The following is a 25137-nucleotide window of genomic DNA, read 5'->3' on the forward strand; positions in this document are numbered from 1 at the left end:
TCAGTTACGATATGAATCAGGTTTATAACATCCAGTTGTGTGAAAATAAAGTTAGATATGATTAAAGGATAATAAGAAAGAAATGATCGGACTACGACAGACATTAGGCTGTGTGTGTGTGTGTGTGAGAGAGAGAGAGAGAGAGAGAGAGAGAGAGAGAGAGAGAGAGCGAAAGAGAGAGAGTTTTCAGAGATGGGAGGGGCCTGTGAGACACTAGAAATGTCAATCACACGAGTGTTGTGAACAATCACACTCAATCTGAATGTGACCTCAGTCCACCTCAGACTGGAGAGCGGCTTTAACTCTCACCGAGACTCTCCGTGAGTTTCCACTGAATCCTCCGTGTCAAAGGCGAGATCTGTGACTCTCTTACATCGCTCGGACCTTTGGCAGCAGCATGTCTCTCCCGCAGCTCGGCTATAAGTACATCAGACCGCTGTACTCCACGGAGCGGCACGCGGCGGTCGGCGGTCGCGTCGGCGCGGAGCTGAACGCGTCGGGCTCTCTCTCCAGCGTCCTCTCCAGCATGTACGGAGCTCCGTTCGCCAATGCGCAGGGATACAGCGCTTTCCTGCCCTACTCCAACGACCTCTCCATACTCAACCAGCTGGTGAGTGCATGTAGAATAAACGTTTGAGTTGAAGAACTTATCATTTGGATTTTCAAGCATCTTAAAGTTAGAAAATGATGTTGGAATTTTATACATATCCGACGACTACAGCCTGTTAACTACTAACTACTTAAAATACAATTAAAGTTTTTTTGTAAGGACCAAAATAACTTTTCTAATTCTCTAGTTATTTATTTCACAACTACAAATTGGTTCTTAAAAGAACACAGAATTCAAATACGCTAAAAGATTTTTTTTCTCCAAACAACGTTCAACTCACGAAGTCTAGAAATACAACCTTAAAATGTTCTTGATGAGAAAACGGTTGTTTTTAAGAAAATGTGAATGTCTTTAAATTGGAAAATGTTGCTACCATATGAAATATTAATGACAAAACGTATATGTTCGCTACTTAAAATAAAACTCCAGAAACGTTGCAAATTTAGGCAAACATAAAATATTTTTAGAGCTCAGAGAACGTTTGTCAAGTTCCACGATTTCATGAAACGAGCTGGAGACGATTTAATTTATTTATACAAAATATATATATTTCCTACCTGAAGATTCTATCATGTAACATCCATGTTTTGTTTTTTTTTTTTTTTTTTTTTTTTTTTTTTTAAATATCGAATGCAATTCAAGAACCCTTGAAAACATCGGAAATGTACTTCATGCATTTTAAATGTCAACCTGATCAAAATGATTATTTATTACTACATTAAAGTTAAATAGCAAAAACTATTTTTAAGGTTCCAAGTAGATAAAAAAACATAAGGAAACAACTATTTCCATTTTACAGTGTGAAATGCTAAAACAAAAAAACACTGAACAATTCTTTATTCTTAAAGATAGTTTCTTTTTCTTTATCCCTTGGGTTATTCATGTCTTTATCCATGATTTTTATTAAACAAATTTAGAAGAAAATAAGTAAGCATATATATTTCTCTCAGTCAGATCCATATGCTCATATCTACTTTTTTTTTTTTTTTTTTTTTTCTCTGTTTAAGGGCTCACAGTACGAGTTTAAAGACAGTCCTGGGATTCAGCACGCAGGGTTTCCTCATGCGCCCTTCTACCCGTACGGACACCAGTATCAGTTCGGTGACCCGTCCCGACCCAAGAACGCCACCCGCGAGAGCACCAGCACCCTGAAGGCCTGGCTCAGCGAACACAGGAAAAACCCTTATCCCACCAAGGGGGAAAAAATCATGCTGGCCATCATCACCAAAATGACCCTCACTCAGGTGTCCACCTGGTTCGCCAACGCCCGCAGGAGACTGAAAAAAGAGAACAAAATGACTTGGGTTCCCAAAACAAGAACCGACGAGGAAGGAAATGTGTATACGAGTGACAACGAGGACGGAGACAAGAGGGACGAGGACGAGGAAATAGACCTGGAGAACATTGACACGGAAAATATCGAAGACAAGCAGGATTGTGATTATCAGGAGGACGAAAAGTCAGTGTCTAAAGTTTCTGACAGGACTGATTCTGATGCGTCTGAGGAATATGATGATGTGGGAGCCGAGAAGAGTTTTATGAGCAGTGTTATGAACGACAGAAGAGACTCAGGCGAGGGAGACGAGGAGCAAATCAAAAAGAGTCCGGCAGCACAAGAGCCCACGAATAATGCGAGTCCACCTCAGAAGCCAAAGATCTGGTCTTTGGCTGAAACTGCAACGACACCGGACAGTCCCAAAAAGTCCTCGTGGATTCAGAGGAACTGTGACGCTCAGACAGTCAGGAATCCTCTCCATGTTCAGAACTGGACCAAAATGGCCTTTTCGGCCCATCAGATGGCTTTAACCAGCCATTACCTCGGACTAAAACACCAGACCACCTCAAACAGCCACACACATGTGAAGCATGGAGACCAGAGGACTCACAACCTATAGAAACAAATCAGACATTTAAAGACTTTTTCAGTTTTTTATTATTTATTTGTTTTATTTTTCACCTTCCTAACGGGAGTGTAACACGTCAGATCAGAGATATATCCAATTTCTACATAAAGGATTCCCTGAATTTATAATAGATTAAAGCTGTCTATTAGCTCTTCAATATGAGATTATATTAGAATATATTTTATATTGCCGACTTGAAAACATACATTCCATTGTGTTTAATTTGCTAGAATCATGTGTTTTTATCCGTAGGATGCCCAGTTTTGTCTTTGAATAACAATCTTACACCATTGAATTCAGACCTAGCCTATTTTAAAAACAACAAATTAATCTAAATTATTAGATTGTACAATTACAGAATTAGTTATTGGGAGTTGTAATAAATCATGAAGGAAGTAGTGCCTATATGGGAATTTTAAAAGTCTTCTAATCATGTCACACACACACACACACACACACACACACACAAATTATGATTTGAGTAAGTGTTGCGTCTACATCTTTGTCTTATTTTAGCACATCCGTTTTAAGGATTCGCAATAAAATTAAACCAGACTTTATGCTTATCTTTAAGAAGTGATTTAACAATATGAATTATCATCTTTTAATATTTTTGTTTTCCCAAATGCCTTGGATCTTAACAATCTGTTTGTCACGTTGCATTTTATATGTCATGTTTTGTCTGAATATTTTAAATGGGGTAAAACAAATAATATTTCAAAAGTTTTGTAAATGAAATGAAAATGTACCTACTTGAAATAATATTGTACAAAGACATCTATTTTGAATATTAAATTGAAATCACAATTGTCATAATGAATTTGTTCTTTCTTCTACTCAATCTTTTTCAATAGACATTTTAATTGAATATTATAGAAATGAGATGAGAATTAAAAGCACAATGAAAATGAAAGAAATGTTAGTTCCTTACATTATTCATAATCACATTTAAATTAACCTGAACCATAAACTGCATCAAAATACGAAAGAATTAAATAGAATTATGTCTATTTAGAATAGTAATATTGGTTGTCCAAGCCTAAATCTCAATCTCCTCTGACGTCACACTGAAAGAAAACAATTGTTGTCAAGCCACACTTGAGATGACTCAAGTTTTTCTTGAGGTTATCATGTTGCTGGTTCAGGATTGTCACGTGCTGTCTCTGCTTTAGAGCGCCATCTGCAGGCAGTCAAAAGATCCCAGTTAAACACATTTTCTGCCTTCTGCTCTAATTCAAGTCAAGATTAGATCATAAATGCTCATACAATTCTTCATACTTGAACAAACCCTTTACCCCTAGTATGTAGGCTAACTTGTGCTACAGACATAAATGACACCTCATATCTTATGGCTTATTAAGGAAAGGTGTGCTATTACTTTTCTAAATGATCAAATGCGGTAAAATTTCTAGAGACCAGAATATCATAGAAACTTGGTAGTTAGGCTCTTTTGACTTGGGCCTGTAAGCAACACTCTGGCAACTACCCACAACACCATAGCAATGTGGCGACTGGTTTTCCATGGGTAAACATCACTCACATTTTATTTAATGTAAAAAAATCCAGTTTGTTAATAGGAAAGGAAGCCTGTTTCTGCCACTGACTAAAAAATAAAAAAAGGTAATAATGTCACTGTGTGATATAAAATTGAAATTGTGAGTTATAAACTTGTAATTCTGAGAAGTCTTTATATCACGACTTTAATGCAACTTTATATCATGCTATTCTGATTTTATATCTCGTAATTGTTACTTTATATCACGTAATTCTGAGAAAAAGAATTGTGAGAAAAAAAACATGTGAAAAAAAGTACATTTCTATAATGTACTTAAAGTGTTCTATTTTCGTGCACTAATTTTGTACTTAATATACTTCTTTAGTACTTAAGATAATTTTAAGAACATCTAAGTGTACTCAACTATGCTTTAAGTACATTAGAGAAGTGTACTTTTTTTTCAGCTGGGAAGTCAGAATTGCGAGATATAAACTCCAAGAAAAAAGTTAGAATTGCGGGAAAAAAGTCAAAATTGCAGGATGTAAACTCACAATTTCAGAAAAAAAATCGGAATTGTGAGAAAAAAATCAGAATTGCGAGATATAAACTCACTTTTCTGAGAAAAAGGTCAGAATTTTGAGAAAAAAGACAGAATTGCAATATAAATTCGCAATTGCAAGAATTTTGAGAAAATGTGAGAACTGTGACAAAAAAGTCAGAATTGTGCGAAAAATCAGAATTGCAAGATATAAATTAGCAATTGCAAGAAAAAAGTTAGAATTTAAAAAAAAGAATTGCAAGAGAAAAAAGTTAGAATTCTGAGAATAAAATCTGAATTGCAAGAAAAAAGTCAGAACTGCGAGTTATAAATTCGCAATTGCAAGAAAAGTCAGAATTGTGAGAAGTCAGAATTGCGATATAAACTTTTTTGAGAAAAGATCAGAATTGTGAGAAAAATGTCAGAACTGCAAGCAAAAAGTCAGAATTGCAAGAAAAAAGTCAGAACTGTGAGATATAAACTCGCAATTGCGAGAAAAAAGTCGGAATTGCAAGAAAAAAAGTCTGAATTGTGAGATAAAAAGTCTTTTACATTTTAAAGTTATCTTTTACATTTTTTTATTCCGTGGCGTAAACGAGCTTCAATAAATAAAAGCTCGGCTGTAGAATAGTAAACAATAAACTCACCATTACAAGCAGCCCATTGAATTGTTCTTTATGTCATTTTGGATTCTGATTCGACATATTTGCATTTCACTTGCTGTTTGCAGATCTGTATCTGTAATTAAATTGACAATGATCTTGATAATAGTTCAGTGTAAGTTTAATGAGAGTTTCTGGATTTAAACCACAACTATCTGAACATATGAGGCATGTTAAAGGTTAACCCTTCTGTGATTGTTTATGTGTGTCTAGAGGACAGACGGCACAGAGAGGGAGGTGGCACTGATTTCATGCCTGCGTCTGATGGAGGCTTCTGATGGGAACGCTTTCATGGCACACAAAGGACCCTCGTCTGGATTGGGGGAGAAGGAGGACAGACTGAGGTCTCTCTCCATTCAGTTTAAAATTCCTCACCCTGTTCCCACAAGGTCTTGTCAGAGGGGTTACAGAACAATTATGGTAATAGTTTGTTTTCTTGAGTATCAAAGCAAATTAAGTGCTTACAATCCACTCTGAAGTCATTTTATACCTTTATATCTCACTAGGCCTGTTTTTGCTCAAGATATCGACAATCTTGTGGGTCCTTGAGTAATGTCAGGTGTTACAATTAAACTAAAGTTTAGTTTCATGGAAGTCATTACTTATTAAGTGGAAGTAACCAACTAGCAACCACTCAGAAAACACTAGTAAATGCATAGCATGCTAACAACCACTCAAAACATGCTAGCAAATAAATAGCATGCTAACATCCACTCGGAACACTCTAACAACTGTACAGTATGCTAACAATCAATATACATAAATACCTCATTCGACTGCTCCAGATTTATCATTGTGTCCACCATCTTGGAACGATCAACATTTCAGATGCTAACATCATGCAAACACAGTAAAACCATTGAAATTCCTATGAAAATTATCTGCTGGAGTCTATTGCAAATGTAGATACATATGTGAAAAACTACAGTTACAGATGTACAGTCAACTTGCTCTCAAGTGCTCACGGACCGGCCATTTGACCATTCCAATATGGCTGAAAGCTTATGTATAGCAGCCAATAGAAACAGCTGCTAAAGAGGCACACACATACATATCTATGATGCTAACAATCCAACATGTTCTCCAACCAATACGCCGGTCCCACTTTATATTAAGTGGCATTAACTACTAAGTACTTACATCAAAAAATAAGCACAATGTACTTATTGGGTTCATATTGAATTGCAAAACACTTTTGCTGCTATTGAGGTGGAATACGGGTAAGGTTAGGGAAAGCTTTGGTGGTATGGGTAGGTTTAAGGGTAGGGGTAAAGTGTAAGGGATGGGTCAACAGTGTAATTGTAAATGTAATTACAGAAATTAATTACAGATGTAATTACATGTAGGTGTTTTTAAGATATAAGTACAATGTACACAATAAGTGCATTGTATCAAATGATTAATTTAAATGTAAGTACATAGTAGTTAAGGCCACTTAATATAAAGTGGGTCCAATACGCCTATATAGGTCGTTTGTCACTCAGAACACACTAGCAACCACATAACATGCTAACAACCACTCAGAACACACAAGCAACTGCAAAACATTAACAGCCACTCAGAACACGTTTACAACCATTAAGAACATGCTAGCAACCACATAACATTGTAACAACCACTCAAATAGTACATTTATGTCTCCAAGATGCTTCATCTGGAAAGTATCTATTTTGTGCAAACAATCGATAAACATCTTTAAAAACAACAATATAAACACCTTAAGACCAATTCACACTTTACCGACAGACGGCAACAAATGCCGATTGAACATGTTCAACCTACGAAAACAAGAGCCGACCAACACCGCAGACGTACCGGTGGTTGATGTCTGTCTATTTGAAATGGCCTTTAAAGACATTTTCTAAACATCTATTAAAGGAATAGTTCACCCAAAAATGAAAACAATCCCATGATTTACTCACCCTCAAGCTATAGGTGTATAAGACTATCTTTTCAGACAAACACAATCCGAGATATATTTAAAAATATCCTTAGTCCTCCAAGGTTTATAACGGTTGTGAATGGTAGGCCAAATTCTGAAGACAGAAAAAATGCATACATTCATAAAAAAAAAATTATCCATACAACTCAGCAGGGTTAATAAATGCCTTTTGAAGCGAAGGGATGCGTTTTTGTAAGAAAGATATCCATATTTAAAACATTATAAATTCAAATAACAAGCTTCCAGCGGACGACCATACGCATACTGCGCACGTCAATTTGGGAGGAAGAGCAACCTTTGACCTGACGTGATGACGCAATGACACACACATAGGCGCAGATGAGAGAGCAAAACAAAACACTGGTCACGAATTAGAAGTTTAAAATGAGAAATTTTAAAGAGAAATGTTGGAGGATTTCGATATAAGAGAAGAGGAGCTTGAGTTTGTTGCCCAGCCCTATTTGTTTGAACCGTGAGAGCCGTCTAAGCTTATGATACTCCAACATCCTGCGTCATACATCACGTCAGAGGATTACTCATTTGGCGACTCGCGCATTCTGCGTACGGTCTTTCGCTGGAAGCTAGTTGTTTGAAAATATAAAGTTTTAAATATGGATATTTTTTCTTACAAAAACGCATCCCTTCGCTTCAAAAGGCCTTTATTAACCCTCGGGAGTCATATGGATTTTTTTTAACTATCCCTTTAACATCTAAAAAGAAAAAGTCTTAGAGAAGTACTGTAGATGAATAAACACACTAAAAATACATCTTGAGATGAAAATGCATACATCAAATAGAAGTCTCCACTCCATGTATTTGTGCTATCAGGGCACATAGCATGCTAACCACAGAACAAGCTACCGCATAGCAAGCTAATAACCACTCAGTACATGCTAGCAACTGGATAGCCTGCTAACACCTTAACAACATCCTGTCAACAGCCCTCAAAGCTTCATACTCACATTTCTTTTCAAAAATGCAAAATCTACTTCTTAGCACTGTCCTCAACAGATCATAAGTGAATAGATGTCACAGTCTTTAGGCTAGGTAATTCATCTTGTTTTGAAGCTGTACCTCTGATTAGCTGATGGAGCTGTAATGCATGATTGTACACCAGCACGGTAGCATAGCCCTGAAAACAACTTCCCTGAATGTTCTCACTGCTCTACCATATCATCATTCTGGACCAAAATGTAGACCCGCTGTGCGAACTAATAAGACACAACTTCACCATCATCTGAGAAAATGTGCTAACATGGCGGCGCTAGTTTCAAGATGATGGCTGCCGGCCAAAGCCGAGGGATGTGTGAGTGAATGAGTCATGCTGTGATAAATCTTCAATCCTCAAAGTCAATCTTCAAACAAACTTCATATGAGTTTGACAGATAGTTTTGTTTTGTGTTGCACTATTGCCTCAAGATTATATCATGTTCATCATGTTTTGTTCATCAGGTTTTTGTAAACCCAAAACCTTCCCATAAGGTTTTGTTGAAAAGTTTTTGGTTTCTTAGTCACCAGTTTTTTTAAGTTGTCCACAAGATAAGCCAGTATCCTTTTGTATAAATGTTAAAACTAAGAATGTAAAAATGTTACAGTAATGAATGTTAAATAGTTAATTGCATAAAAATATACAGTAAAAATTGCATACATGTAAAAAATATATTTCAATTATATTTAAATAGACAGTAATAGTTTTACCTTGCTGTTTTAGACCTAAAAAAACTCCTTTATTACCTTAAAATCTATGTAAAATGTATATTTTATTTAACAAGAGTTTATTACCATCACCCTTAACAAGATATGCAATACTGTGAAGTTCCTACATAGCTGACTTTAACATAAATATAACTGATTTTTATCTACAATAATTAAAAGGACAGTTTTTCTTTTACAGAACTCTATTCTCTCTAATCCACAAGACCCTCAATATTGTCTTATTGTCCATCTTTATCTCTGTTCTTGAACCATAATGCACCAGAGCCCACCTAAAACAATCCCCCACTGCCATCATCATCATCAGAGCACTGAAATATCCACACACAACTCTGTGGAAACTCCCATGACCTTGAGAAATGTGTGAGACCTAAGATCACTCTCTGATTAAATAATCAAACATCCAAAACAGGACTTCCGCACTGGGCCGCTCCCCCACAGGACCATGGGAAATCGCATGGCTAATACAATTTTACAGGTGGATTCACAGGAAGATTGGAACGTAATTACCAGTATTAAAATGTCGACCTCTAAGAATTCCCTGGAGTCTCGCTTACCCTGTCTTCAGGATGGACTCGGTATGTGTTATATTGAAAGAAAATATACAGTTGTTGGAATCTGGGTTTTGGTATAAACATATCTTACATGAACGAACAGATGATCGTTTTAAAATAGAGGAAAGCAAACAGCACATGGGATGTGGGGTCAAACGGTTAAATCCACATCCAAAATGATTAAATGGCTTGAAATCATGTATTCGACAGTTATCCACAGTGACATTGCCGTTTCCATGGGTTTCATTGTAAATCTTTATCAAACAACTCCCATGACTGACTGGCAGTAATTAGTGTATCTTCAACTTTGACACTTTCCTGTCCCAGGGGTTTATTTTTATTATAGCAAACAGTGTTTTTATTTATTTTTCTAATATAAAGGTCACATTAAACCATCTTGGAAACTTTTGCCATGCTTTCAACATACATTCTTTGCCACTTTTAAAAAGCACTTTATGATTTCTTGTTTTTATTGTTATATATTTGTCCCAGGCTGACTCTGTCAATCTTAAATGATAAAAATAATCTTTATTTTAGGGTGTCCTTGTTACAGTGTGATTAATAATTAACTACATGTAGTTACTATAGATAAGGATTAGGATGAGGGTTTGGTTTATAGTTATTACTACAGTAACTACATGTAACGTGTAACAATGACCAGTGGTGTAATGTAACAAAGTAATAATACTTCGTTACAGTACAGAGAATCTGTACTTTACTTGAGTTTTTATATTTCTGTCAACTTTTACTTTTACTCCACTATATTTCCTAAATAAAATGTATACTTTTACTCCGATACATTTTCCCAAAGCATTTTCGTTACTTACTACAAAATAAAGTCGGAAGAACACAGACTGCAAGCAAGCATGTGCAAACAAGTGCTCGCACAACCACGGTTGATTTCATTTTCTGGGTTGCGTCCGTTGCTGGAGTGGCTGAGAAGAGCGCGCTGTCATTATACAGCACGAGAGCAATAATTTCAACATTTACATTTTAACATTTTAAAATTGTCTCTTACATTAGTTATAATGCATTATGAATTAACATGAACAATCAATAATATATGAGTATTTTTTATATTTAAAAATTACAATAAACATTTAGCCATTTTTTTAATTCAAAGAAACAAAAAGTAAGAAAGAGTTAAAACTGAACACAATCTTGCTGCTCAAACTGCGTATAGAACAATTTTTAATAATAATTTTTTGCTCCTTTTGTATTTTACATTTATTTGTACTTTTACTTTCAATACTTAAGTACATTTAATATTAAACAAATACTTTTCATACTTAAGTACAAAAAATATCACATACTTTAAAACTTGGTTACACTTGTGTCTTTGTTACACTGTAATTATACATTTAAGTACTGAGTAATATTAAGTAACTACATGTACTTACTATAGGGTTAGGATTAGGGTTTGGTTTGGTTTGGTTTGGTTTAGGGTTAGTTGCATGTAATTATGCATAATTTATAGTTATTACTATAGTAACTACATGTAACATATGTAACAATGACACTGTAAAATAAAGTGTTACCTAAAACTTTTACTCAAGTAACATTCTAAATAGTGACTTTAACTTCTACCAAAGTCATTTTCTGGTAAGATATCTATACTTTTACTCAAGTATGGTTTTCGAGTACTTTATAAACCACTGACAATGACACTGTAAAATAAAGTGTTACCTTTTATTCATTAACATGTACTTAATATAGGGTTATGGTTATTTGCATGTAGTTATGCATACTTTACTGTTAGTACTACAGTAACAGTAACATTTTACAATAAGGTTCCATTAGTAAACATTAGTTAACTACAATATTTAATAAACTAACAATGAAAAATACTTGGCAGGGGTAAACTGGATTCTAGCTCAATACTTGGGGCCAGGGGTGGTTCTCCCTCTTCACGGCCACGGAGGCTGATCAAAGTTCCCTCTTCATGGCCATGGAGGCCAATCTAAGCTCCCTTGTCATGGCCACAGAGACCGATCTAAGCTCCCTCATCACGGGCACAGAGGCCGATCTAAGCTCCCTCATCACGGGCACAGAGGCCGATCTAAACTCCCTCATCAAGGCTACGGAGGCCGATCTAAGCTCCCTCGTCACGGCCACGGAGGCCAATCTAGGATCCCTCGTCACGGCCACGGAGGCCGATCAAAGCTCCCTCGTCACGGCCACAGAGGCCAATCTAAGCTCCCTCATCATGGGCACAATGGCCGATCTAAGCTCCCTCATCATGGGCACAGAGGCCAATATAAGCTCCCTCATCAAGGCAACGGAGGCCAATCTAAGCTCCATCGTCACGGGCACAGAGGCCGATCTAAACTCCCTCATCAAGGCTACGGAGGCCAATCTAAGCTCCCTCGTCACGGCCACGGAGGCCAATCTAGGATCCCTCGTCACGGCCACGGAGGCCGATAAAAGCTCCCTCGTCACGGCCACAGAGGCCGATCTAAGCTCCCTCGTCACGGCCACGGAGGCCGATCAAAGCTCCCTCGTCACGGCCACAGAGGCCGATCTAAGCTCCCTCGTCACGGCCACGGAGGCCGATCAAAGCTCCCTCGTCACGGCCACAGAGGCCGATCTAAGCTCCCTCGTCACGGCCACAGAGGCCAATCTAAGCTCCCTCGTCACGGCCACGGAGGCCGATCAAAGCTCCCTCGTCACGGCCACAGAGGCCGATCTAAGCTCCCTCGTCACGGCCACAGAGGCCGATCAAAGCTCCCTCGTCACGGCCACGGAGGCCGATCAAAGCTCCCTCATCACGGCCACAGAGGCCAATCTAAGCTCCCTCGTCACGGGCACAGAGGCCGATCTAAACTCCCTCATCAAGGCTACGGAGGCCAATCTAAGCTCCCTCGTCACGGCCACGGAGGCCAATCTAGGATCCCTCGTCACGGCCACGGAGGCCGATCAAAGCTACCTCGTCACGGCCACAGAGGCCAATCTAAGCTCCCTCGTCACGGCCACGGAGGCCGATCAAAGCTCCCTCGTCACGGCCACAGAGGCCAATCTAAGCTCCCTCGTCACGGCCACGGAGGCCGATCAAAGCTCCCTCGTCACGGCCACAGAGGCCAATCTAAGCTCCCTCGTCACGGCCACGGAGGCCGATCAAAGCTCCCTTGTCACGGCCACGGAACCCGATCTAAGCTCCTTCGTCACGGCCACGGAAGCCAATATAAGCTCCCCCGTCACGGCCACATAGGCCGATATAAGCTCCCTTGTCACGGCTACGGAACCCGATCTAAGCTCCTTCGTCACGGCCACGGAGGCCAATCTAGGATCCCTCGTCACGGCCACGGAGGCCGATCAAAGCTCCCTCGTCACGGCCACAGAGGCCAATCTAAGCTCCCTCGTCACGGCCACGGAGGCCGATCAAAGCTCCCTCGTCACGGCCACAGAGGCCGATCTAAGCTCCCTCGTCACGGCCACAGAGGCCAATCTAAGCTCCTTCGTCACGGCCACAGAGGCCAATCTAAGATCCCTCGTCACGGCAATGGAGGCCGATCAAAGCTCCCTCGTCACGGCCACAGAGGCCAATCTAAGATCCCTCGTCACGGCAATGGAGGCCGATCTAAGATCCCTCGTCACGGCCACAGAGGCCGATCTAAGCTCCTTCGTCACGGCCACGGAAGCCAATATAAGCTCCCTCGTCACGGCCACATAGGCCGATATAAGCTCCCTTGTCACGGCTACGGAGGCCGATCTAAGATCCCTCGTCACAGCCACGGAACCCGATCTAAGCTCCTTCGTCACGGCCACGGAGGCCAATCTAGGATCCCTCGTCACGGCCACGGAGGCCGATCAAAGCTCCCTCGTCACGGCCACAGAGGCCAATCTAAGCTCCCTCGTCACGGCCACGGAGGCCGATCAAAGCTCCCTCGTCACGGCCACAGAGGCCGATCTAAGCTCCCTCGTCACGGCCACAGAGGCCAATCTAAGCTCCTTCGTCACGGCCACAGAGGCCAATCTAAGATCCCTCGTCATGGCAATGGAGGCCGATCAAAGCTCCCTCGTCACGGCCACAGAGGCCAATCTAAGATCCCTCGTCACGGCAATGGAGGCCGATCTAAGATCCCTCGTCACGGCCACAGAGGCCGATCTAAGCTCCTTCGTCACGGCCATGGAGGCCAATCTAAGATCCCTCGCCACAGCCACGAAGGCCGATCAAAGCTCCTTTTGTCACGGTCACGAAGGCCGATCTAAGATCCCTCGTCACAGCCACGAAGGCCTATCTAAGCTCCCTCGTCACGGCCACGAAGGCCGATCAAAGCTCCTTTTGTCACGGTCACGAAGGCCGATCTAAGATCCCTCGTCACAGCCACGAAGGCCGATCTAAGCTCCCTCGCCACGGCCACGAAGGCCGATCAAAGCTCCTTTTGTCACGGTCACGAAGGCCGATCTAAGATCCCTCGTCACGGCAACGGAGGCCGATCTAAGCTCCCTCGTCACGGCCATGAAGGCCGATCTAAGATCCCTCGTCACAGCCACGAAGGCCGATCTAAGCTCCCTCGTCACGGCCATGAAGGCCGATCTAAGATCCCTTGTCACAGCCACGAAGGCCGATCTAAGCTCCCTCGTCACGGCCATGAAGGCCGATCAAATCTCCCTCGTCACGGCCACGGAGAGCGATCACAGTTCTCTCTGAAATGAGGGAATTCTGTAACAAATTCCATGTGTCTGGGCCCGTGGATTTATATTTTGATATTCTTTTGTCTTATTTTGCCTGTGTTCACTTTCAGTGTGTTTAGTTCCTGTTTCCTTGGTTGCCATAGTTAGTCATTGCTTCACTGTTTAATTGATTAGAGTCTCACCTGTCCCTAATTACCACTGTGTATTTATACCCTCAGTTAGCTTATGTTATGTGTCGTGTTAACATTACTAACTGTATTGTATGTTTGTTCGTTTCTTGATTTCTAATAAATGCTATTTAACTGCTCCTCAAGCCTCATTACTCTGGATCAACCAGCCAGCACATGTGACATAAACGAGTTAGATCAAAAGTAATCTAATTGTAATCAAAAAGTAGTCAGATTATATTACCTTTAATGTGTAATGTAATGAATTATGTTACTAGCTACATTTTTTTGTCATGTAAATTGGAATCAGTAACCGACTACAATTTGTAAGTAATCTACCCAGCACTGAATATAGTTCACTGGCCTATTTGAAGAATATGATCATCAGTAAAGTGAATTAAATCTGAAACCTGGCAGTCACTCCTTTCACCAGCCTGTTTAAATAGCACCAGGATGAGAAGGCCACATCTCTCCCAGTGACCCACCACATGTCTCCTTCTCTGGGCTAAGGGTGAGGTGCGATGACCGCTGGAAAATCATTCCTGGTTCCTTCACTTTGCCAGCTCACACACACTCTCTAATGAAACACCAGACCAGCAGCGCAGGGTGCCGGTGAGCTCAGCTCAGACTAACGCAATCACTTATACAGACACACACACCTGCATCTATGTCTAATGGAATGAAATTATTTACAATATAAAGGTTTTTTTTTTTTTTTTGCTATGGTGGGCTTGTTGGGTTGTGACAGATGTTTTGATAATGACAGATTGTTTGTTTGTTTGTTCATTCATCAGGGAAATCACAAACACTACCGGTAAATGGTAAATGTATGGAATCATTGTAATATATTTTGATTTGCTGCTCAAGAAACATTTCTGATTATTATCAGTGTTGAAAACATTTGTGCTGCTTAATGTTTTTGAGGAAACCATGATAAAAAAAAAATCAGGATTCTTTGATGAATAGAAAGATAATGATATTATTATTGTTATTATTACTATTATTAAAATGTTTCGTGAGCAGCAAATCAGCATATTAGAATGGCTTCTAAAGGATCATGTGACACTGAAGACTGCAGTAATGATGCTGAAAATTCAGTCCATTTCTGTATAGAATTACTGTACATTTCACAATGATACTGTTTTACTGTATATTTTATCAAATAAAGACAGCCTTGGTGAGCATAAGAACTTCTTTCAAAATTAAAAAACAAAAACAAAATCTTAATTATCCAAGTATTTTGACCAGTAGTGTACAAGTATCTTACCTATATTAGTCTCAACATTTTATGCTGGAATTGGAGAAGGTTTTGTAACAACTATTTTAACACTTCAGCTTTAAACAGTATGTATAGTATCAGTATATTACAGTAATAAACATTCAGGGAGAAATGTGCTTAAACATTTTTTTTTTTTTTTTTTTTCTTTTTAATTTTGAGATGAAATATGCCACCAACTGAGAGAGACAGATTTTCTTTGGTTAAGACATCTGAAGGACTGTTAAAAATATCCATTCACTTCCCTTGGCCCAGGACGTCTGTGTAGGTAAGAGTTTGACTGACAGGTCGAAGCTGAAACTGAAGAGCCTTGTGGCACTATACTTCTTTTGTTTTAGGGTAGGTTAGAACAGAGAGTAAATATGCTTTCATCTGGAGGGAGAGACTTGGTGTGACTGTAGTGTAGACTGGTTTTGTTCTTTGAGCCAAATTCCCCATTCTAACACACCCAAATCACACCATCTTGAGGAATTTTTCTCAGAAATGTGTGAACACACATACACCATCAAAATCAGTTCACTATATTTGTATGAAACTATAAGCAATGTTAGACATGAGAACTACAACAGAGAGCTGAGAAAAGTCACTGCAGAGCAAAAAGGCTTAAGCACTTCCTTGTGTTCTGAGTCAAAGTTTGTTCATGTGTATTGACATTTACTTCAATCACAGAAGTACATGTGTAAAACCAAGGACAGCAGAACAAAAGCATCAGCCAGAAGATCTGGACAAGAGATGAGAAATCTCTACAGACTTTGAGAGGAGCACACAGCCCTTAGGCTATGCTTTAGCCAGCCCTACAGCTGTAGAAACACCATCTCTACACACGTAAATTAAATATGAAGACATTCAGTTGGAAAGTGCAGAATTTCCTTTGACTAAATTCTCTGTATTAGAAAATCAAACTATGAATGATCAAATAAATTATGTTTGCTCAAACATAAAAGGATTCCTATTGGTTTACTTTGGAAATATTTTAATAGAAAAGGAAATAAATAAAAGGTGTGTAATGGTTTGGTTTGGTTTGGTTTGGTTTGGTTTGGTTTGGAAAGGAAAGGAAAGGAAAGGAAAGGAAAGGAAAGGAAAGGAAAGGAAAGGAAAGGAAAGGAAAGGAAAGGAAAGGAAAGGAAAGGAAAGGAAAAGAAGGAAAAGATGTGTAGATGGTTTGGTTTGGTTTGGTTTGGTTTGGTTTGGTTTGGTTTGGTAAGGAAAGGAAAATGTGTGTAAGTTTGGTTTGGTTTGGTTTAGTTTTTGGTTTAGAAAGGAAAGGAAAGGAAAGGAAAGGAAAGGAAAGGAAAGGAAAGGAAAGGAAAGGAAAGGAAAATAAAGGAAAGGAAGAATAAGAAATAAAAGGTGTGTAATGGTTTGGTTTGGTTTGGTTTGGTTTGGTTTGGTTTGGAAAGGAAAGGAAAGGAAAGGAAAGGAAAGGAAAGGAAAGGAAAGGAAAGGAAAATAAAGGAAAGGAAAGGAAAGGAAAGGAAAGGAAAGGAAAGGAAAGGAAAGGAAAGGAAAGGAAAGGAAAGGAAAGGAAAGGATAAGAAGGAAAAGATGTGTAAATGGTTTGGTTTGGTTTGGTTTGGTTTGGTTTGGTAAGGAAAGGAAAATGTGTGTAAGGGTTTGGTTTGGTTTGGTTTGGCTTAGTTTTTGGTTAGGAAAGGAAAGGAAAGGAAAGGAAAGGAAAGGAAAGGAAAGGAAAGGAAAGGAAAGGAAAGGAAAGGAAAGGAAAGGAAAGGAAAGGAAAGGAAAGGAAGAATAAGAAATAAAAGGTGTGTAATGGTTTGGTTTGGTTTGGTTTGGCTTGGTTTGGAAAGGAAAGGAAAGGAAAGGGAAGGAAAGGAAAGGAAAGGAAAGGAAAGGAAAGGAAGAATAAGAAATAAAAGGTGTGTAATGGTTTGGTTTGGTTTGGTTTGGTTTGGTTTGGTTTGGTTTGGTTTGGAAAGGAAAGGAAAGGAAAGGAAAGGAAAGGAAAGGAAAGGAAAGGAAAGGAAAGGAAAGGAAAGGAAAGGAAAGGAAAAAGGAAAGGAAAGAAGCACACCCAATTTCTGATGGTTAAGCAAACAAATGTTACCAGACAAATCCTTACATGCTAAAGAATTAAAATTTCTCTGATAATACATTATCATCTTGGAAAACAAATGTAATCTATTCACTCCAGTGAACTCTATCCCACTCTGGAGGAGACAGCGGTACTTAAACAGACTGATGGGCCGAGTTCATGGTGTATCCACAGCGGGATGTGTTTTATTTATTTCCTGAACTCGGGGGCAGGTGAGGGAGGGTGTTTGTCAGGTGAATGAGAAGAGAGGTATTGAAGTGTATGAAATATTCAGCAAAACAGTAATGATTCCCCTGGACAAAGCAGAGGAAGGTGGAAGAGCAAAAACTGAAGCTGGAGAACAAGAGAGAGGAAATACAAAGAGATCCCATGCTCTCTTTTTTTTCTTGAGGAAAAGACTGACAAAAGAGCTGAAGTGCCAAATAGATTCCTTTCAAATCCATCTATGGCTTTCTCAAGTGACATCAAAGTACATTGCTGCTTATGATTCAGGACTGTTTGAAAGCGCTCAACAGAGGGTAATAAATGTGAGAAGATGGTATTGTAAAAATCATCTCTCAGGGACGGTCAGAAATGTGTCAGAGAGGCATTGCCATCTACAGCCTCATTCATATTTATAAATATAAAACACAAATACAGTTTTTCCTTAATACACTGCACAAATAACTATATTCACAAGACAATTACATAGAGAGCGTGTCTTGTTTAGACCTTCTTTAAATAAAGTCTATCCCATCATGCACTTCTAAAAGCAAACAACCTCTACAAATCTTTATTAATTTGAAGATCCTTACCCATAGACCAAGGAAATAGTTTATCCAAATAAAGCTAACATAAATAAATACAAAAGGTCTTGAATGTCACAGTGGGACCAGATGTTTAATTGTCTGTATAATATTTCTGTTTGGATCAGTCAGTTAAAAAGAATTGATTGAGTTCTATGTGGCCCCTAAACAATATTAACTAATGAAATGTTGGCCAATACTGATAGCAGGTATAATATTCTTATAACAGCAATATTATCAATCTCTATTGTTTGTTTTATTAAGAGAACATTCACTCTAAAGCTATAGATTCTATCATTTTATATTAATCAAGTGACTTTTTTATACTTTTAAAAGAGAGTATTTGGAATTTATTATACTGAATCAGACTGATGCTAATAATAATATAACAATAAATATGATCTGTTTCCAATAATGGCCTAGTCAGACCAATAATGATAAATAAAAAAATAAAGATGCAAATGTGCTTCCAATTTTGAGCTAATTAGACAGATTCTGATATTCACATCATTGATTTCATTATCTGATTTCAATATTGGTCTAATATTCTTCTAATATTATCTTAATTATACCGATATCGATAATCATATTATACAAATTATCCATTTCCAGTATTGGCCTAATTAGACCGATGACCAATAACAATATATTTATCAATTTTCTTCTTTCAATATTGGCCTAATCTGCCTCTATTGATAATGATAATCATGTAGATACCAATTATGTTTTCAATATCTGCCTAAAGCAAACTAATCACACTGACACCAAAATAATACTAATATCGGGAGATACCAATATCTTCACCACTAGTGTCATATTTCAAAACACAACCTTAATTTTCTTGTTAGCTCTGTTTAATTGTTTCACACCTAATTGTTTGTTTCACACCTAGGCCAATATCTTAATTCACTCAAAAAATGAATTGATGGATTTACTGAAAAATGCAGTGTCAAGTGGTTTCACGCACCTGAAACTATATTGAGTAATTTGTACAAATAAAAATTTAGTTGTATGAACAAAAGAAATTCAAGTAAAGCTTAATTATTAAAAAAAACTCATTGAACAAACTCAATTTAAAGCTGCAGCCCGTAAGTTTTGCCTCTTTGTCGCCATCTCTGTTTGAAACCTGTAACTGCGGTTATTCGCGGAATTATCATCTTTACGTGGGTTGTGCATCAGCACTGATGATTCAAATGTTTGCTGTCGATCACCACATCTGTGTGGATACTGAACTTCATAATCACAGACTGTAGTTTTGTAAGTATGACCAAAATAAGAATTTTCACTGGAAAATATCATCTGAACAAGTAAGCAACATGTCTGCCACTTTTGTTCTGACCAAGTGAGAAAAAAGCATTACAATAAATCGCATTGCCAACGGTGATTAAATCTAATGATCGCTTAGCTCATATCACATCAAACCGTGCAAATTATTATTATTCATTATACTTAGTTCTCAAATTGTTAATGTTAACAACATTAGCAATGCATAACTATGTGTATTTAGTGTGTATTAGCGTTACCTGTAGATTTCAATTTCTGTACAGTCTAATCTCTAACGTTAATTTGTCATATCCATAATCAAAATGATAAGTTTAATTATTCCAGCTTCTGTGAGAAAAGGCTATCAATTATCCACCACCTGCAGCATCCTCACATGATATAGCCTACTAGCTGGGACTCGTTCTTTATGTAAAAAGACATGATGTAATGATGCAAAGACGAAGGGCGGCATGCTCGAATTTCCCGCAGAATCCCACCAGTACCATTTGAATTAGAAAACATTACAAGCCTACACCGTGTCCTAACCAGATGCAATGCAACGCCGCGATATGCGATAAAGGCATCTTTTCCATGTTAATCTGAGTTTTTGTCAACACACGAATATTCTATTTTAGAAACGGTTTCTATTTCTCTGCGACGCCATGGCTGGAACAGCACAAAGTATGGCAATGATAATATCAGGTAGCTGCTGTTTATGTGCTTTATTTAATGTTAAAAGCCTCTAACGTGAGTTTGAATGTCATTCTGTGTTCCCAGCTTTTTAGCTGTAATGAAAACAACGCTGGCTAATTCACCTCAGATCTTGAAAATAAATAAATGGGCACAAGAACGTTCAAACTGTCAAGTCAATGCGAACAAACAAGTGTATTCTTTGACAAAGATTGGTTCAGTCACTCCGTATGTACTTTAAATAATGTTTAAATGGTGTAATATTTATGAATTGTACTATGTACTTGCCTATTTCATTGTGTCTGCTGTGCTCTTGCCGAGAGAGCCCGCCCACACTCTCTTCAGATTGGCTGTGGTTTTTGATTGATTTTATCGCTTCTCACTGTTGTGTCATGTCTAGTGTACACTGGCTGGTTATGTACATGTAATTTATTTTGGATCATTTTTAACTTAAAAAAAAGTTACGGACTGCAGCTTTAATTGAGAGCAGCAATTCCATCCTATAAACATGCGTATATGAGCGCTAAACACAAGCGCCACTCTTGTGCATAATGATAACCACAAAATTCAAAAACATTACAGAAACTCCTCTAAATGTCCAACATAACATAAAGACTAACATAAACTAACATCTTTCCCTTTACTGAAAAACACATAAAATAACACTTTAATCTCTAAATTTACTCTCTTAATGCAGTCCCTTGCAAAGTATGCTGGGAACTACAGATCCACTGCCCAGTTAGTTGTCAACATTAATTTGTGCGTTTCACTCAGCAATGTAATGTTGACTGAACAAACACTTATCAAGTAAAGCTGACAATAATCATTTTTAGTAGAAACAACTCAGTACATGTAGTTACATGAGTTTTTTTTAAGTAATGTGAACAAGGATGGTTGAAGTGAAAATAACAACAGCGAAAGTTCATTTTTTTGAATTGGTTGATAGTTCAGGTTTACAGTATTAGTATGAATATCGCTACTGTATCTGTATAATTTCGCTGATTTTTCTATTTATTTTATTTTTATTATTTTTTTGCTTGAACACACTGCTAACAGTACATTAAAAAAGCATCTAAGCTAACAAGTTGCTAGTTAGTTATTCCCACATTTGCAAAGATATGCAAAGTCACTGATTTTCCACGAAACCGGAGCATATGACTGAACAGGTAGAGTCATGAGTAATCTTTGAGACAAACAGAAATCAACCTTGCTGAGTGCCTTTATCGTAAATATTGACAGCTGAAATGACTGAGAACTCAATGAACCTTTAAAACCAAGTAGTGGACCATTGACTTTTACAACCAGCCAAATCACTCTCAACCACACAGATTTGTCAGGCGAAAGCAGTGGGAATGTCTCCAGATCTTAGCCTGGTTGAATTATGACCTGACACAGCTTCAATCACCTGCCAATAAAACAGGCCGACTGCTGGAGTTGGATTACAGGTGCTGATGTGTAGGCACATTTATCTGTTTTTAACTGACACGAGAAGAAACAAACCCTGAGGCACATCGTCATAGGAAGAGAAGGCGATGAACCAGATCCAGAAGGGTCAACAGTCATTACCTACTGAACGGACTCAAATGTGTTGAGATTATAGATGTGTTTTGGTGGTCTGAAGATGAATTTCCACAAAGTCTAACATGTTCAAACATAACTATGAAATAACAGTGAGAAAAATCACATTTTTGAAATCAAACAGACAATAGACTTTAGACAAAATATGTAAGAAAATAATTACATTAATTTATAATTAAACCTTTTACCTCCAGCTTACACTGGAGGTCAAAAGTTTGGAATAATTAAGTTTTTTTTTTTTTTTTTTTTTATGTTTTTGAAAGAAGTCTCTTCTGCTCACTAAGGCTGCATTTGTTTCATACAGTAAAAGCAGTAATATTATGAAATAATAATTACTGAATTACTAATTACTAAAATAGCTATTTTCTATCTGAATATATTGTAAAATGCAATTTATTCCTGTGATCAAAGCTGAATTTTCAGCATTATTACTCCAGTCTTCAGTGTCACATGATCCTTCAGAAATCATTCTAATATGCTGATTTGCTGCTCAGTTATTATTATTGGTGCTCAATTATTAATAATGTTTCTAATAATTATCAATGTTGAAACAGTTTTTGCTGCTTAAGGTTTTTTGTGGAAAGCTTGACACTTTTTTTCAGGATTTTTTGATGAATAGAAAGTTGAAAAGAACAACATTTATTTGAAATAGAATCTTTTGTAACATTATAAATGTATTTACTGTCACTTTTGATACATTTAAAGGTGCCCAATAATGCTTTTTCACAAGATGTAATATAAGTCTAAGGTGTCTCCTGAATGTGTCTGTGAAGTTTAAGCTCAAAATACCCCATAGATTTTTTTTAATTAATTTTTTTAACTGCCTATTTTGGGGCATCATTAACTATACACTGATTTTTTCAGTCGCCGCCCCTTTAAATCGCGTGCCCCCTGCCTCACGAGCTCTCGACTATATTACAGCGCATTTACAAAGTTTACACAGCTAATATAACCCTCAAATGGATCTTTACAAGATGTTCGTCATGCATGCTGTGTGCATACATCGAATCATGTGAGTAAAGTATTTATTTTGATGTTCACATTTGATTCTCTATGAGTTTGAGGCTATGCTAAGTTGTATTTATGAATTATACAGACTGCAAGTGTTTAAAAATGAAAATAGCGATGGCTCTCGTCTTCGTGAATACAGTAATAAACGATGGTAACTTTAACCACATTTAACAGTACATTAGCAACATGCTAACGAAACATTTATAAAGACAATTTACAAATATCACTAAAAATATCATGTAATCATGGATCATGTCAGTTATTATTGCTCCAACTGCCATTTTTCGCTGTTGTTCTTGCTTGCTTACCTTGTCTGTGCACAGATCCAGACGTTAATACTGCCTTTCCTTGTCTAATGCTTGAACATGGGCAGGCATATATGCAAATATTGGGGGCGTACACCCTGACTGTTACGTAACAGTCGGTGTTATGTTGAGATCTGCGTGTTTTCCGGAAGTCTTTTAAACAAATGAGATTTACATAAGAAAGAGGAAGCAATGGGGTTTGAAACTCAATGTATGTCTTTTCCATGTACTGAACTCTTGTTATTCAACTATGCCAAGATAAATTCAATTTTTCATTCGAGGGCACCTTTAATGTGTCCTTGCTGAATAAAAGTATAATAATTTATTTTTTATTTTTTTATCTTACCTCAAACTTTTGAATGATAGTATCATGGTTTCCACAAAACTATGAAGCAGCCCAACTGTTTTTAACATTGATAATAATCAGAAATGTTTCTTGAGCATCAAATCAGCATATTAGAATGATTTCTGAAGGATCATGTGACACTAAAGGCTGGAGTAATGATGCTGAAAATTCAGCTTTGATCACAGGAATATATTACAGTTTACAATGTATTCAAATAGAACAGTTATTTTAAATTGTAATAATATTTCACAATATTAGTGTTTTTACTGTATTTTTTCTCAAATAAATGCAGCCTTGGTGAGCAGACGAAACTTCTTTCAAAAACATAAAAAAATATAATTAATCCAAACATTGACATAATATTTTTGTTTATCACATATGCATATACTCACAGGCTGCGTCTATACAAAACTTTTTACAACATGGTTTTATAGGCCTGGTAACTCAGAGCTAAAACCCACTACCTGACCTCAGTAGCATGTGACACAGAGAAGAACGAAGGGAAATCACAGGATGCAAGAGATACAAAGCGACAGAAAATCATTACGGACGTTGGTGGTGTGAATATTTGATGAAAAGAGATTTGACATGCTCAGGGTGGATGGGCAAAAACAACCTCATATTAGGAGAAGGTGAAATGGAAAATATGGTCTTAAAAGACCTTGTCCAATCACTGTGTTGGTCTCTGACTGCGCATGGAATCAAAATACAGATCATTTCATCATAACAAAGTACCAAAGTTATAAAACTAATAAAACTTTCAGATATGTAGCTCAAAGTAAACATTCATATTTAAGCAATAAGGCACTGTTTTTGCTATTCTATTTACAATAGAAAAGCTTTTTGCTTTTAAAAATAGTTAATTATTAATACACAATATTGTTAATTATTAACACACAAATTTGTACTAATTTGTATCTTTTTTTTTTTCTTTTTTTTGTAATTCTCTTTGGTGACAATCTAAAAGATATAGTGTCTGACATGTAAGCTAAGGATTATATTTAATTTTACATATATACAATAGTATAAAAGTATATATTAATAATAGATATGGTATGATATAGTATTATAGTTTTTGCTAATAACAATAGACTTTACTGTTATTTTTATGTTTTAACTTTAATTTTAATTAAACAAGACATTTTCTTGCATTTTTATCATTTTTATTCTTTCTTTTTTTTTTTTTTAAATAAGCCTCTAATATATACTGTTTATTTTTTATTCATTCTAGTTTTACTTATGTTAGTACTTTACATTGAACTAAATGTTGCCTTGGCAACTAGCTTTAAATTAAATACATATTTTTCATATTTTATTTTATTTCAGATAACTTCTATTTTGTTTCAGTACTCTAGAAAACACTGGGTTAAAAACAATCCAATTTGAATTATTTTCAACCCAAGGGCTGGGAAAAGTAGGACAAAACACATGTTGGGTTTACCCAGCAGATTGGGTTGTTTATTTAACCCAGCATAAAGGGTTGATTCATTTAGGCTACTATAGTACTAGCTTCTTTTTTTTTTTTAAATACATGAATTAATGTTTACAGATTAATGTAAACATTATGTTACAGATTAACTTAAATCCTCTAAACTTTTTAAATAGGCTCA

The 25137-nt window shown here is 37.4% G+C and overlaps 1 protein-coding gene across 1 annotated transcript; it reads left to right on the plus strand.

Moving 5' to 3' along the window:
* Positions 1 to 222: 222 nt before the first annotated feature.
* On the plus strand, positions 223 to 3327 carry irx3b (iroquois homeobox 3b). Its single transcript, XM_048159321.1, has 2 exons — positions 223 to 610; positions 1618 to 3327. The coding sequence occupies exons 1-2, from the start codon at positions 398 to 400 to the stop codon at positions 2503 to 2505; spliced, it is 1101 nt and encodes a 366-aa protein (XP_048015278.1). The 5' UTR covers positions 223 to 397; the 3' UTR covers positions 2506 to 3327.
* Positions 3328 to 25137: the final 21810 nt, after the last annotated feature.

This window comes from Megalobrama amblycephala, linkage group LG15 (genome assembly GCF_018812025.1).
Source record: "Megalobrama amblycephala isolate DHTTF-2021 linkage group LG15, ASM1881202v1, whole genome shotgun sequence".
Taxonomy (NCBI): domain Eukaryota; kingdom Metazoa; phylum Chordata; class Actinopteri; order Cypriniformes; family Xenocyprididae; genus Megalobrama; species Megalobrama amblycephala.

Coding starts and splice junctions, on each gene's coding strand:
- irx3b (XM_048159321.1), top strand. CDS start 398: ATGTCTCTCCCGCAGCTCGGCTATAAGTACATCAGACCGCTGTACTCC. Junction 611..1,617: donor TCTCCATACTCAACCAGCTG/GTGAGTGCATGT, acceptor TCTCTGTTTAAG/GGCTCACAGTACGAGTTTAA.